A 13,666-nucleotide genomic window follows, 5' to 3' on the forward strand; every position below is an offset into this window, starting at 1 on the left:
TTGTAGGTCTGTAGAGTTTGCCTCATCATTTGTGCACTTTTTCATTCTTGTTCTGTCGTCGTTATTTTTTCCAGAGTTTGAGACCTTGGTGCATGAGTAGGGGACAGATGAACATCCCCTTTCTTCTTCCTCCTCCTCTTCACCCCTGCATTCATATTTTGTAACTGCCACCTTCAAACTCTTCTTACCTCCCTGTGGACCCACATTTGGAGTCAGACCAGGCCTGCTCTCTGCAAAACAGGCCAGCGGGGAGTCACCATGAGGAGGAACATACAGGCATCACAGGCACAAGTTTCATTTTTCTTTTTTTTTCTTTTTTTATATATATTTAACCACACATGCTGTATGGAATTCAGAATCATTCTTAATGAGTTCATGAGGATAGTCTGTGGTCTAAAAACAGGTGGTACTAGTGCTGTAGATGGTGTAGATGTTTTACAGACTCCTTAAATCTTAATTTCCTTCCTCTGTGTATTTCAGGTTGTGCATTTTGTCTTGATTGGTTTTTATTTCTGGATGTTCAGTGCACTCTCTGCCCACTCCTCTTCCTCATCCACCTTCCCTCACCTCCCTCACCTCACCTCCTCTCCTCTACCCCCCCCCCCCCATCAGTCAATGCCTCTGATCAGATGATGTAGTGACTGAAATCATATATAAGGAGAGCTGTGAAGAGAGAAAAGATATCAGTAAGAAATGATAATAAAGAAAAACTTGAGTAACTGTCTCTTTACTTATTGATACTCACAGCGAACACAAAACATTGAACTCACAAAACATACACGCACTGAACATTGCAAAACATGTCTACCAACAGGACGGTAAAGAAAGTTACAAATTTAACTTCAACTTTTTTGAGAAATATGTCTACTAGCTTTGCTTGCTTATATCTTAATGAGAAGATCAATGCAACTCTCATGTACGGACACTAAAAAGGATGCTAGAGCAAGCAGCAAGGTGGCTTAGCATGAGGAATCAAATCAGGGGAAAAGAGCGAGCCTGGCGTGTTTCAACAGGACGGAGCTACTAGTTCTCCCGTTTCCAGTCTTTATGCTAAGCTATTTAGACGACAGAGCAGCACTGATCTTCTAACTTCTTTATTTTCAGCATAAAAGACAAAAACCTACGAAAATAAAAACATAAATACTGTACAGAATTGTTTAAAACAACTATTTTATTTTGTATTAATTTCTTAGATGCACTACGGTATAATGTTTTTGCTTTTGGTAAAGAAATAGCTCCTACTATCTAACACTGTACAAAAACTCCCCCCCTCCCTCCCCCCCAGCCTCTTCTGGCCATCTGCCTCAGATCTTTCACATTTCAGAGATGTCACTACATTCTCCTGAAACAAAAATGCATATCCTGCCTCTACGACCTGATCTGGCGGCGTCAGTTACGAACCCCGCCGGCACGAGTGCTGACAGATCAGGGGATCCGAGGAGCAGATCTGTCGTTGGTCGTCGTGGGGCGAAGCTTTACAGTGGCAAATGGGTTTGTGCCTCTGAAACGAGAGGATGATGGAAAATGTCACACAATACCCCACATGCTCAACCAACCTTCTGCCAAGACAAATAAACCACATACACAACACATGCACACACTCCAGGTCAGGAAACTGACACCAGGTCGCAGCGTGAGGATGGTGCACTTTGACTGTGGCAGTGAGCGTGCTTCACAGCTCATTTTTCGAACATTTCACAGTGATTTACTGTTTTAAAAAGTTGTGGTTGAAATTGGGATTGTAGATGTTTTGTAGATGGTGCATCGTCATCACCAAAACTTATAAAGTGCATTTACAAAATACACGCACCTGCCCTTTAAACATGACCCAGTATTTAAGAGTTATGTTTTTGATCATTTTCATGCCAAGAAAGATAATTCCCAAAATGTATTTAGCTGTATTCTTATTGAACAAAACTGTGACAAGCACACTCCCATTACTCCTCATACTCCTAATACATACATTCAGGTACTGTATATGTGTATTGAAAGGGGATCACTTGAGACAAAGGGTTTCCAAGACTCAAAGACTCGGGTACTGAAAGTAATTATACACTCAATCCAAGCAATACAAACTTTTAGTTTTTCCTGTCAGCCCATACACACCGAGAATTACCTGGGAAACAACGGGTTTTCAGGTGGTGACAATGCCTACCAAAAGAGAGGTTTGTCAGTGTAAACAACCAAAAAACATTCAATTAGCACAATAGCACTTCTTTAAATAGCGCAAGTCGTTTTCTGGGAGGCCATTCTCCACATAATTAAATGTGTAGTACCTGGACGTCAGATGGTGACTCCCCCTTCCTCTCAGGGAGAGGAGAGATTGGTCGAACGTCTACTGAGCCCCTTCTCAGATTCTGACTGGGTGGAGGAGGCGGCGGTGGAGGAGGAGGTGGAGGTTGGTGTTCGGTGAAGCTGTTTGTTTGACTCGGCTTCGTCTCCATCGCCGCTTCTGCCTTCTTCTCAGGCAGCGGAGAGATCGGCCGGAAGTCCACAGAGGCTCTGCGGATGGGCGTGGCCGGGGGCGGGATAGCACCATAACTCTTGCTCTCTGATTGGTCAGTGAAGGTGTCAGTGGAGTCCAGCAGATTGTTCATACTGTGGCTTCTTAGAGAACCCCCACTGTGGGAGTAAAACAGGAAAATAAAGGACATTTTTGTGATTCATAACCGGACAATGATCTGGACTGTTTTGCTGAAAAATAACGTAATATTAAATCTCTTTTCCCACTTTTCTTTTTTTACCGCGCAGCAACCTAAATATAGATTTATACTACAGACGTACTGGGGTGTGATTCCTGTGAGTCAACAGTCTTTTCTTATGGTGTCAGGACAAAGACAGAAATGTTGGCCACTATACTTGTGGAGATCAGTTTCTTTCATCTAAAATTCTGTAAAGAAATTCCTACCTTGTAGATAAAGTGTTGGAGAGCTCCTCAATAGGGGCCACATATGCAGCAGGGAACCAGCCCTGACTGGAGGAAATAAAACAGTCACAGATTACACAACAGAAAGCTTCGACTATCCTCTTGCTCTTCTACGAGGACTACAAACTGTAAAATATTCTATCAAACAATCAACACTTTTATAGAAATTAATGTACAGGTGCACTCATAAGCTCAACACATAATGTTTCTGCCCTACTTTACAAAACTTTCGTTTTACTGCACCTCTTCTGTCAATGCCAAACAAATACCTACGTAAAAATACATTTCAAGCTTCATCTCAGTTTAAAGTGGTGAAAATTAATAACTTTACGGCCTGATTGCAAAAAACGACGTGTGGGTTTGCTGAACTGCTGATCAATACCGTGACTCAGCTGTTACATAGGCTCTGACATTTCGCTTTTCAAAACACTCTGACTATTTTCAACTTTCCAAGGCCATCAACCTACTGCCTCAGCGAGTGAGTAATCAGCATTGAGAGACATCTGGTTCTCGGGATAAATGAACAGTATTGTTTCCATTATGTCGAATATCTTATTAATCCCTGTGAATAACTTCACTGTCATTGTCAATAACAAGGAGGAGAGAGAAGGTTGTACAGCGAAGGTTGTGGCAGTCACAGAAGAAAAACTTGCAGTTCTTTCTTCTGATGTAGGCTCAGATCATTTCAGTTTAAAATGGGGGAGAAACATTATAAAACTGTCTTCTTCACCTCCATGTAAGCACAGAAATCTTGTATTTTAGCCACCCACCGCAGGCTGCTGTCAGTGCGTCCGTACAGCCAGCCGTTACGTGGCTCCTGGACCAGTACGGTGATAGTCTCTCCCCTGTTGAACGGTAGAAGCTTTGGGTTGGATGAGGAGGGGTGAGACACCAGAGCTCTCATGGCTCTCCCTCCTCCCAGACCCAGAGACTCCCCCACTGAGCTGGAGCGAGAGCGGTTGGGGATGGGAGACGGTGCTGGAGTGAGAGGAGACATGAAGGAGGAAAGAGGAGAGGAAAAGGTGAATATACAAGCAAAAACTAATAATCTTCTTTGGATTCAAAGTATTACATACAGTTTTAATACACAGCAATTGCAATTTGTGCGTCTATCTCCCACCTCTAGAGGGCACTCTGCCCAGCGCCTGCTGCTCCCGTCTGGCCCAGGACATGTCTTCATCTCTGGCTACCGTCTGCAGCAGGGAGCTCACTGAACCTCGCAGCTGAGCAGACACAACGTACAGATCATAAATTAACTTTTATTTGAAATGTGGCGGAACAAGATTTTCTTTCAGTGGGAAGATGAAGTTAATAGCAGCTGATGAAACCACAAGCAAGCTGCTGTTGGTGCTGGATTGAGTTGGAAGATCTGTACAGAGCCACACAGTCTGCTGTCGAAAAAACTGCACGCCATCGTCCATGATCCATGATCATAACATGCACTAAACATGCACTTCACAAAAAACAGTTCAAATTAAGGAATTATTTAATTCTTTAAAAATAAAATCGTATAAATTCAACACTTCCTGTTGATGTTTTACTCTGAAAGTACTTTAACTGCCACTGGACCAGAGTATCAAACACATGGACGAATTATTATATTATATTATATTATATTATATTATATTATATTATATTATATTATATTATATTATATTATATTATATTATATTATATTATATTATATTATATTATATTATATTATATTATATTATTTAAATAAATACATTTCAAATAAGGGACTAATCTGTAATCTGATCATTTGTAGCACCTTGAACACAGCAGGGTGTGCAGTATGAGGCTCCATACAGACATCAATGAAGTAACCACAGTCTTTTAAAGTTCCGTAGTGCATTGAATACTAATTCACTAAAGTGTTATGCTCCCATTGGATATAAATAAATGACTAAACCCGATGAAGCGTTAGTACCTGCGCCTCTTGGTCCAAATGGGTGGGAGTTCGAGATACGGATCCTCTGGTCTCGTTCACTTTCTCCTTCCATCCGTCTGCCTTCTGCTGGAGAGACGCACCGGTCTGAAAACAGATGGAAGAGGTGAACACCTCATTAAATCTCAACTCTGGTCCGGCAGCAACAACATTAACACATACGCCTCAGTAGATGAGATAATGGGCACTGAGACGTGAGTTTCATCAGATAATCAAGCAATTAACATGCTGTCACATGGATGGAATAATAATACTGGGCAGCTCAGCGTCTCAGTGTGGCATTAAGAACACTTACCTTCACTACACCCTCACCTGGTGATGGATCACAGACTCAAGTGTAGTAAAAACTGAGCTCAGTATCATCAAATGCATCAACAGTCATATGTCACAGCGAGATCTTGTATTAATCAGTATGTTTATTTACTATGTACTGTACAACATTTCGTTATTGCAAAAGGTCACTTTAACTGAATAGTCCCACCTTTTTCCCACAAAAATTCCCTTCATTTAATGTCATAACAATATAAGAGATCTTATTTTTTTTCTGGTGTACAGAAAGTGCATATTAACCCAAATGTATCATTTCTAAATGATGAAACTAACCTTGCTGAGTAATATTGTGCTCAAATTGCATGAACCTTGATCTGTTACTTTTACATCAGGTTAGGAAAGAGACTGAACTATTTCAAACTGAGGCAGCATCATAACACATAAAGGCAAAAGCTCTTTGGTTCGCTGTCATTGGGTGTTGCTGGCAAGTGTGTGTGTGTGTACCTTGTTTATTAGGAACAGTAGTGACTGAGTGAGGCCGCAGTGTTTCTCTGCCAAGAAGCGATACCTCCTCTCCTCCTCCTTCAGGATCTCCTGCTGACTCTGCCTCAGGTACAACATGTACTCACTGTTCTCCTAAAAACACACAAAGGGATGACATAGGCATAAAAGAAATGACATGACATGCATACATTGGGACAGTATTGCTACTGAGCTGTGTGTGTGTGGATGTACATTATGTCCATTAGACCGTATGTGTTTGAGTGTGTAAGCGTATGTATGAAGCTGTATGTGTTTGAGTGACTACCAGAGAGTCTCTGAAGGTTCCTCGTCTGAGCTGTTTCTCCAGAGCCTCGGCCTGGTTCCTCACCTCCAGCTCATACACTCTGCGGCTACCCTGCAGCACACAAAAAGTTCAATTTAAGACAGACACATTTTCCTGAATTTTCTTGTAAGAGGTGCAGCGAAAAATATTTTTGCTGTTACTGATCAGCTGTTCTCTCTCCCTCTCTCCTCTCACCCGCTTCTGCTGTCGGTGAGGCAGCGTGCCCAAGCTCACCAGCTCACCAGCTCACCTTGCCTTATTCCTAATCTACTCTGAAGTCAACATTCCTGACGAACGAACCAGAAGCTCCAAGGTTCAGGTCGTAGCGCTGACGGTTTTAATCCCACAAAAAGGCCAGTCTGGCTTTGTTTTAAAAGTGATTTATAATGTATTAAAGTGCTGGCTATTGTGCTATCAGTGAATTTACAAATACATCTTAAGAAATCATATGACTGGTGTCTGAGGTGTCCTGCTCAATTATGTTAGGCTGTGGTTTTAATCGGTTACATGTTACAACAAGCATTTAACTTCTAGTTGTTACCTGGAAACCAAACTTTAAAGTTTCCAAATGCCAGAGACACAAACATGAGGTTTTCCCCTCCTGAAAACTCACCTCAATGTACTCCTCATCCAGCTTGATATTCTTCTCCATCGCTTGCAACACTTCTATCTGGAACCATCGGAACTATAGCAGGAAGAAAGACAGTGCAGCCAAACAAGTGTGGAAACTCTCCCATTATTCAAACAGTACTTTTCATTATCAGATTGATTGTCTTGTTTGACTAAAATCTGTATCTATGTGATCCTTCCACGGGCCAACTTTTTAATTTTTTTTTTTTTAATCCACCACAGTTATGCACAAAGGCTTAAGCAGCAGAATGGATTTCAAACAAGAAATGAAATGCAAGGACAATCTCCTGAAAGCTTTGCGTGAGTCTCAGCTCTGGTTCACCAGTTTGTAACAAGTGAAAAGGGATTATATCAGAATCCAACATTAACTGAACTCCCAAATTAAAATGTAATCATTAAAACAACTGAAAAGATTTTTCGACATTGTTAACCTGTTTGATGCAATTAAATTCTAGATTTAATGAGCATTTTGAAGACTGCAGAAATTGTGTTTATTGCGGAAATGTACTGACCACTCCCTCCATCTCTGCCGTGAGTCTCCTCTGTGTCTCTGATATCTGGATCAGGACGTCCCCTGTTTAAAGAAAAAAAAAATAGACTAATGTCCGACACAAGGTCAGATCATCACATTTTTAAAAACAGTGATGCATCAGAAGTTCTGAATAGTTTATAATAGTATGTTGTACTGTTTTTTTTTTTTTTTATAATTATTCAGCACAGTGAAATAGCCATTTGTAGAAAGTGATATGTTATTTTTCTAAATCTCAAAGATCAGTTTGCCCACTGGTGTCATGCTCTCACTCATTTTGTGTGAATTTACATAAATGAATATGTTAGTGGGACGTTAGTAATTTGATATAGTATGACTTTAACACAATTCAACACTGGAGTCATCAAGAGATTCTTTTGATCGAAGTTGCTGGACTGCTAAGATGGTGGACAGTTAGCCAAGCCTTTATATTATGGGTGCCTCGGGCCTTGTCTAATGTCATGCATTGTGGTTGAGCTAATGAGTTGAGTGCAGCTGAAAGACTGTCCTCATCGATAATTCAAGGGACGCCACTCAATAGGGCCTCGGGTCACACCGTGGCTCCCTGACCTTCTCGGTTAGCCAACCTCGCAGGAGCACGTGTGTCGTGCTCTGCGAGCACTGACGTACGAGCCCACACACTCTTAATGGGGGGCGCGTTAGCATAATGCTAAGTGCCGCTAACAATGCTATCACACATCCCCGGGGTCAGAGTGAAAGTGAAGCTGGTGGAAAATGTGTGCTCATGCATGCACTAGTAGGCGACTGTGCACAATGAGAAGGCGCGCGCACACGCACACGCACGCACACACACACACACACACACACACACACACACGCACACGCACACGCACACGCACACGCACACACACACACACACACACACACACAACATGTGAACACACAACAATGGTGGGGGCGCAATATTTTAAGGTTACTGATTGCATGTGGTATTTTATAATGTAGCCTGCATGATTGGGCTTGACATGAACTTGATAGAGCACTTGGCCACCGAGGACATACAAATATACACAAACGCGCTGACACACACTCCTACCGAGGGAGCGAGATGAAAGCGTGTGAAGTGCCTGGTCACCCATTTTAGCAACAGCGCTGAAGTAGGCCTCACTGCAAACAGCTAAAGCTGCAGAACACAAACACACACACACACACACATATACAGATTCTCAGATTACAAGTTGAAGAGACACGACATTATGAATCTATAAGCCAGTAAACAGCCAGTAAAACCACTCCTAATTTGGTGGATTTATTCTTCCCTATGAACACCAGCCTTGCAGTGCCGACATGTGATATGTGATTTTTGTCCAGGAATAGCACCATGCCAGTGGGTATAGTTTTTCCCCCGCTGCCCTGTTGCCCTGTGACTGACGGCCTGTTCTTGTTTTATCGGGCAGAGAGGTTCATTAATGATGCATGATGCTCACCCAATTACCAATGTAACACATATGATAAAGATAAGGGAAACGTAGGCGGGAGAGATTACAGAAATCAGACAAGCAAACGCAATGTGACACAACACAAAAGGTTCTGCTCTAAACTAACTCATAAACACACTCATATATACACGTTCTGATATTTTATCTACAAACTTCATTCAAGCCTGCAACTCAATACAAACTCAGTGAAATGTCAGTGCTACAAATGAAGCGTATTTACAATGTTGTGATCATTTTTTTTTTTAAATGTTTTATAGTTACTTATTAAGGTCTCAATCTTGATCTCAACGATCAATGTAACATCCTGTTCTTTTAACGTTGCTGGTATGAACAAACAAGTAAGACAACAAAATCCTGCAACACCCACTGTGCTATTCCATATTTTATCTCTGTCATATCGAATATTTGGGCCACCATGCTGTTTTTACAACATCAACTCACCTTGGAAAGCCTTAACGTAGCTGTTTCCCAGAGCAACGAGCTTCTGAAGGCCGGGGTTGAAGTGCTCCATCAGGTTCTACAGTAACCAACAAACACAATAGAAACCGAGCAACACACCAAAGAAACCCAGCTATGAATTCAGGTGTGACTAAACACAGCGCACTTACCTCCAGGCCATGTTTAAATATGATGTACATCATTATTCTTCCTCCCATATACTAACAGCTATGTTTCCACACCATGGATATAAACCATTAAGTCGAGCAAAATGACACAAAATAAACTCACCGAGTAGACGGTTAAAGTTGATTTGTGCAGCTGGTCACTACTCACTCCCGACATTGTGACCACTTTCAGAGATAATCTTAAATTCAGCTGGAAAAAAAAAAAAAGCCTTGAAAAAAGATTTTCAGGGAGAGAATAAACTTCTGTAAAAAGTCTGTATTCCCATTCAAACTCAAGTTTCCTCGGGTCCTGTTTATATCAGCGTCTGAGGGCAGTGAAAGTCACCTTCGCTGCAGTCCCACTGCTGCTGTTGGTCCAGAGACTGATAACAACGCTCTGATGGAATGACAGGGCTTTCCTCTCTCTCACTACCTGTAGCAGTCATTCAGTAATGACCTCCTTTACCCCCTTGTCATCAGCAGTTTTCATGGAAAGAGCGAGCAAGCAAAGTGCGGGGAACAGAAAAGGGAGTAGGTGCCATCGATATGACCGGGCCAGGTGAATTATTGATTGGAGCCCTGAAAGGAAAGGAGACGCAGGACAGCCAGCTGCTCAACAAGCTGTGATGTAGACTCACACCTAAAGGGAGGACCTCAACATTGAGGAAACAAGCTGCTGTCTTAAAAACATTACATACTGAGTACTTAAATGCAGTTAGAAAACATTACTTATAAAACCAAGAGGACCACCTGCTCTTCACAGTTCAAACACTACGAGAAGACGACTCTCACACCAGGCAATATGCTGCAAATCTATCACACACCAAGACAATGTAAATAATATATATATATATATATCACTCCCTCTGTTCAACAAATAGATTAATGGTTATTAATCTGTTTAGGAGTCAAACCCCCTTTTTTTTGCAACAGCTCTGCTTGAAAGTATGGATGTTGTGGTCAGCTTGAGTAAAATACAACCTCCACTCCCCTCTGCTATCTGTGTGTGTGTGTGTGTGTGTGTGTGTGTGTGTGCGTGCGTGCGTGTGTGTGTACTTGTTTATTTTTGTTTTGGGGATATTTGTGTGTGAGAGAGAGAGCAGCTCAGAACCACTGTCACAGTTTTTACCAGATTTCCTTCCCTTAGTTTCTGTTCTCTTCTGCTCTCATGTCTTTTCAGTTAAGCCCCGCCCACCTGCCCTTTTTACCTGCCTGCTGCATCACCCGATCTTCTCCGCCCTTCAGCGCACCTGTTCCCACTCTGCTCATTAGCCTCTAAGTAGTCCACCACACACTTTGCCAGGCTGTTGTAATGTCATGCTAGCACAGTCCTGCATTCCTCTGTTTTGTGTTCTGCCTGTTTTTTGGATCACGCCTGAGAACTTGAACTGTTTTCCGCTGCTCCTTTTTTTCTTTCTTCTCCTTGTCTGATTCCAGCAACCTTCAAAGTTTACCCTTGAACAAACTTAGTAAATCAGTTGTCTAATTTTACTGGGTCAATCCGAACCTTTACGAAGGTTTTAGGTGGATTTAGGTGAAGTCCATAGAATGTTCCACGTGATCAATTATTTTAATCTTGTTCATTTAAACACCTCCACAACCGTCCCGGAGACCTTAAAGATTAAGAATCATGTGAATTGACCAACATATTGAACCCAAATGAAAACTACAGTCTCTGACTCTCGAAGTCAATCAAAAACATGAGAAAGATAAATTGAAGACACAGACTGCCTCAAATCGCGTACTTTTGACTGCATTCAAATGATCAAGTATGAAGACATGTAGTGCACTTTGAGTATCTTGAGTAGGGTACTCATACCATCATGGCTACGTAGCGGAAAGAGAGGGACCTCAAGTTCTCAAGAGAAAGCTGCAGCTGCTGCACTATACAAATACAAAGTGTACACGTCCACACAAAGTCTTTTTTCTTCATTAAGTACTAGTATACTGTTGTTGGATCGAAGCGATTAGTATGTTCATTGTGTGTGCGAAACAGAGGGAACGAAAACATGTTCAAAACAAGTTTTTTGGTAAAATAACCAAAAACAAAGCCGGCAGATATGTTGGATTTGAGACAATACAACCCTGTTGAAATTCCCACATCACACAAATAAGTGTCCTACATGTAAGTGTACTACATGTAAGTGTACTACCAGAAGTACGTGATGAGACACAGACAAATTCTTGAAACAATGTGCATTAAAGGTGTGATTCAAAATGATTATGTTGCTTCAGATGTTTTTGTTTTTTTTAACCACACTAAATTATTCCACCAGAGGCTCTTTTCATTATTAACAGATGACTACCATGAATAATTTAAATGACAATTTTATCAAAGTTCAGGATCTGAGACCTAAACATTTTAATTTGCATTGTTGCGTGTTCACAAACCCAAATGACTCCATTAAGAAAGAAAGGAAAATAAAAACATTGTTTTTTCCTTCCTTCTTTTCAGTTTGTGTTTATGAGTCACTTCTATTCTGTTTTGGACATTTGTTGTGATTAATTCATCATGTATTTCACTTGTTTAGTCAGTGTCAACACAACAATTTATTTAGATATTAAAAAAGGCCACAGTTTCTGTAAGCCACATTTGAAACAGAAGGCTACAGGTGAGCACAGTTAAAGTACTTTGGTAATATTGAGGAGAATCATTACAACAAGGCAAAAAGAAAAAACAAATGATAAAACTAAAACTTAAGTATTATTGTTCATCACAAGTCAGACAAACCTGCATCTCAAACATGTAATCAAAAATCCCTTACATTAATATGTACTCAGACACAAAAAAGTTGAACCTGTAACAGACCAGTTTTTTTGTCATTTATAATTTCTTGAACATTACGAAATATAGTCGAATTTTGACATCATTTCCATTTTAAGACTGAATGTTCAATCCTCTGAAAATAGCACCTGCAGGAAAAATACACCCGGTGTTTAGGCAAAGGGCCCCAACAAAGAGCAATGCAGCTGGACGCGAGACACACTGGGTGCACTGAGCAAGGCTTTTTATGGAGAATGGAGATACGGGGTTTTGTCAGACTGCACAGAGCACTTGTCAGGATTGTCAGATGAAAAAGGGATTGAAAACCGACAGCTTTAAATTAGTGAGAAGAGTCAGTTGCAGATTGTTGGAGACTGTTCCTCAACAGCTGAGTCAGTCAGATGGAGCCAATTGGCACAACTCTAATTTAGTTTTTTTGTATACTGACATCAGAAAAACTATTTCCCGTTTCTGATTACACTGCATTACATTCGCTAAAATGTACGGATACAGTAGATCGATAGTTACTTTATTAATCCCACAAGGGGAAATGTTTTCGTATATATGGTATACTGTGTGATATCCATTTACAAAAGAGGGTTTTTAAACTTCAGCACCTCCTCATCTCCTTGTGCCCTGCTTATACATGCTGTTTTACTGTAACTTGGAATACATCAAGATGCAATTTAGGTTTTTGTGGCTTTGTGTTTGGCATTAACTCTGGCTATAACTTTGCAGAAGCTAGTGTAATCATAAATACAGGTATCATATCACAGGGGTGAGGCTTCACTCCACAGAAGGAGTGGCCATTTCTTTCAAATAAAAGCAAGGTCATCATAGATGACCTCTCCACCACCACCATCCCCTCTCTGTTGCTTTAGGCAACGACTTACAGTCTCGAGCACAGTTTTCAAACGTCGATTGAGAGCAGCGAGGTGAGGCTCCGCCAGCAGTGGGGCCACTCTGTGAAGGGGATCACGGGAAAGTGAGGCCCTCATGACATCACTAAGACGATACTCAGGCAGCGACAGGAGACGCAGGTGTTGCCAAGTGGAGCGACGGATCCTGGAGGAAGAGAAAAAGATACGGGGAGAAAGGAAAAAAAAGTTAGGAAGGGAGAAATGATGAAAATAAGACAAGACAACCGGGTGAAGATGGTGAGGTTGGAATTTGGGGGCTTCTCGAGTTCTTGAACACCAACAACAAGGAACATCTTTTTTTAGGCAATATCAGATTTTCTTTATGATTTTTCTGTGATATTCTAATACATTTTTGACAACATAGTGGCAACAAAAATGATCAGTGATAACCTGGCTTTTGCTCAATTACATACCTTTACAAGTTACTAAATTAACCTAAAGATTAGAAAGTAGAGACTTTAACAAACACAGGTGCAATTTCAAGAAGACGTGTTTGCACCTGCAGCACTGTTCCAGTGGAGCCAAGATAGACGGCTCATCTTTGGAGTGACGGCCGAATCTGCAGTGAGGACGGATCCAGTTTAGTCCCAAACAGACAAACCTACTGCTTTAATGCTACTTTAAGACAACTCTGACAAGTATACGTAACACACACAAAAACAGAAGAGAAGTACTCACGCCCTCCCATTGTCGAGGTGCAGGAGAAAAGTATTGTTGCCAAACTTCTCAAACGTTTCGTAGTGGTGCCTGTCCATGTTACCTAGACGACGAGCGAGAAGCATTTGGTT

General features: G+C 41.3%; 3 protein-coding genes across 3 annotated transcripts in view; 1 reads left to right on the forward strand and 2 right to left on the reverse strand.

The window, feature by feature from the left end:
- The window catches only part of pvalb7 (parvalbumin 7), a 40,981-nt gene extending 40,262 nt beyond the window's left edge, over positions 1-719 (forward strand). Inside the window, exon 5 of the mRNA XM_069689570.1 lies at positions 75-719. Within this exon, the coding sequence (XP_069545671.1) occupies positions 75-100 (26 nt within the window). The 3' untranslated portion in view covers positions 101-719. The remainder of the gene's footprint in view (positions 1-74) is intronic.
- A 566-nt stretch (positions 720-1,285) lies between these two features.
- baiap2l2b (BAR/IMD domain containing adaptor protein 2 like 2b) lies at positions 1,286-8,243 on the reverse strand. The gene is made up of 12 exons (XM_069689561.1): positions 8,187-8,243; positions 7,113-7,174; positions 6,584-6,655; positions 5,953-6,042; positions 5,649-5,780; positions 4,857-4,961; positions 4,047-4,149; positions 3,697-3,904; positions 2,909-2,974; positions 2,277-2,622; positions 2,117-2,151; positions 1,286-1,501 (listed from the first exon to the last, which is right to left on the reverse strand). Exons 1-12 carry the CDS (start codon positions 8,227-8,229, stop codon positions 1,426-1,428), a joined length of 1,338 nt encoding a protein of 445 aa, XP_069545662.1. The 5' UTR covers positions 8,230-8,243; the 3' UTR covers positions 1,286-1,425.
- A 3,719-nt stretch (positions 8,244-11,962) lies between these two features.
- LOC138615751 (extracellular serine/threonine protein kinase FAM20C-like) overlaps positions 11,963-13,666 on the reverse strand; it is a 32,376-nt gene continuing 30,672 nt past the window's right edge. The window contains exons 9-11 of the mRNA XM_069689553.1: positions 13,557-13,638; positions 13,378-13,437; positions 11,963-13,023 (exon numbers count right to left, since the gene is read on the reverse strand). Coding sequence (XP_069545654.1) covers positions 12,774-13,023; positions 13,378-13,437; positions 13,557-13,638 — 392 coding nt within the window. The 3' untranslated portion in view covers positions 11,963-12,773. The remainder of the gene's footprint in view (positions 13,024-13,377; positions 13,438-13,556; positions 13,639-13,666) is intronic.

This window comes from Brachyistius frenatus, unplaced genomic scaffold, assembly GCF_029030835.1.
Source record: "Brachyistius frenatus isolate BFR_SWC_R1_liver_20210118 unplaced genomic scaffold, ASM2903083v1 Contig_7, whole genome shotgun sequence".
Lineage (NCBI taxonomy): Eukaryota > Metazoa > Chordata > Actinopteri > Embiotocidae > Brachyistius > Brachyistius frenatus.

Excerpts from the sequence above, each read along its gene's own strand:
- baiap2l2b (XM_069689561.1), bottom strand. The coding sequence starts at position 8,229 with ATGGGTGACCAGGCACTTCACACGCTTTCATCTCGCTCCCTCG. Across the intron at positions 7,175-8,186 it reads GCTTTCATCTCGCTCCCTCG|GGGACGTCCTGATCCAGATA; the intron begins GTAGGAGTGTGT and ends TTCTTTAAACAG. Across the intron at positions 2,975-3,696 it reads CGCACTGACAGCAGCCTGCG|TCAGGGCTGGTTCCCTGCTG; the intron begins GTGGGTGGCTAA and ends TATTTCCTCCAG.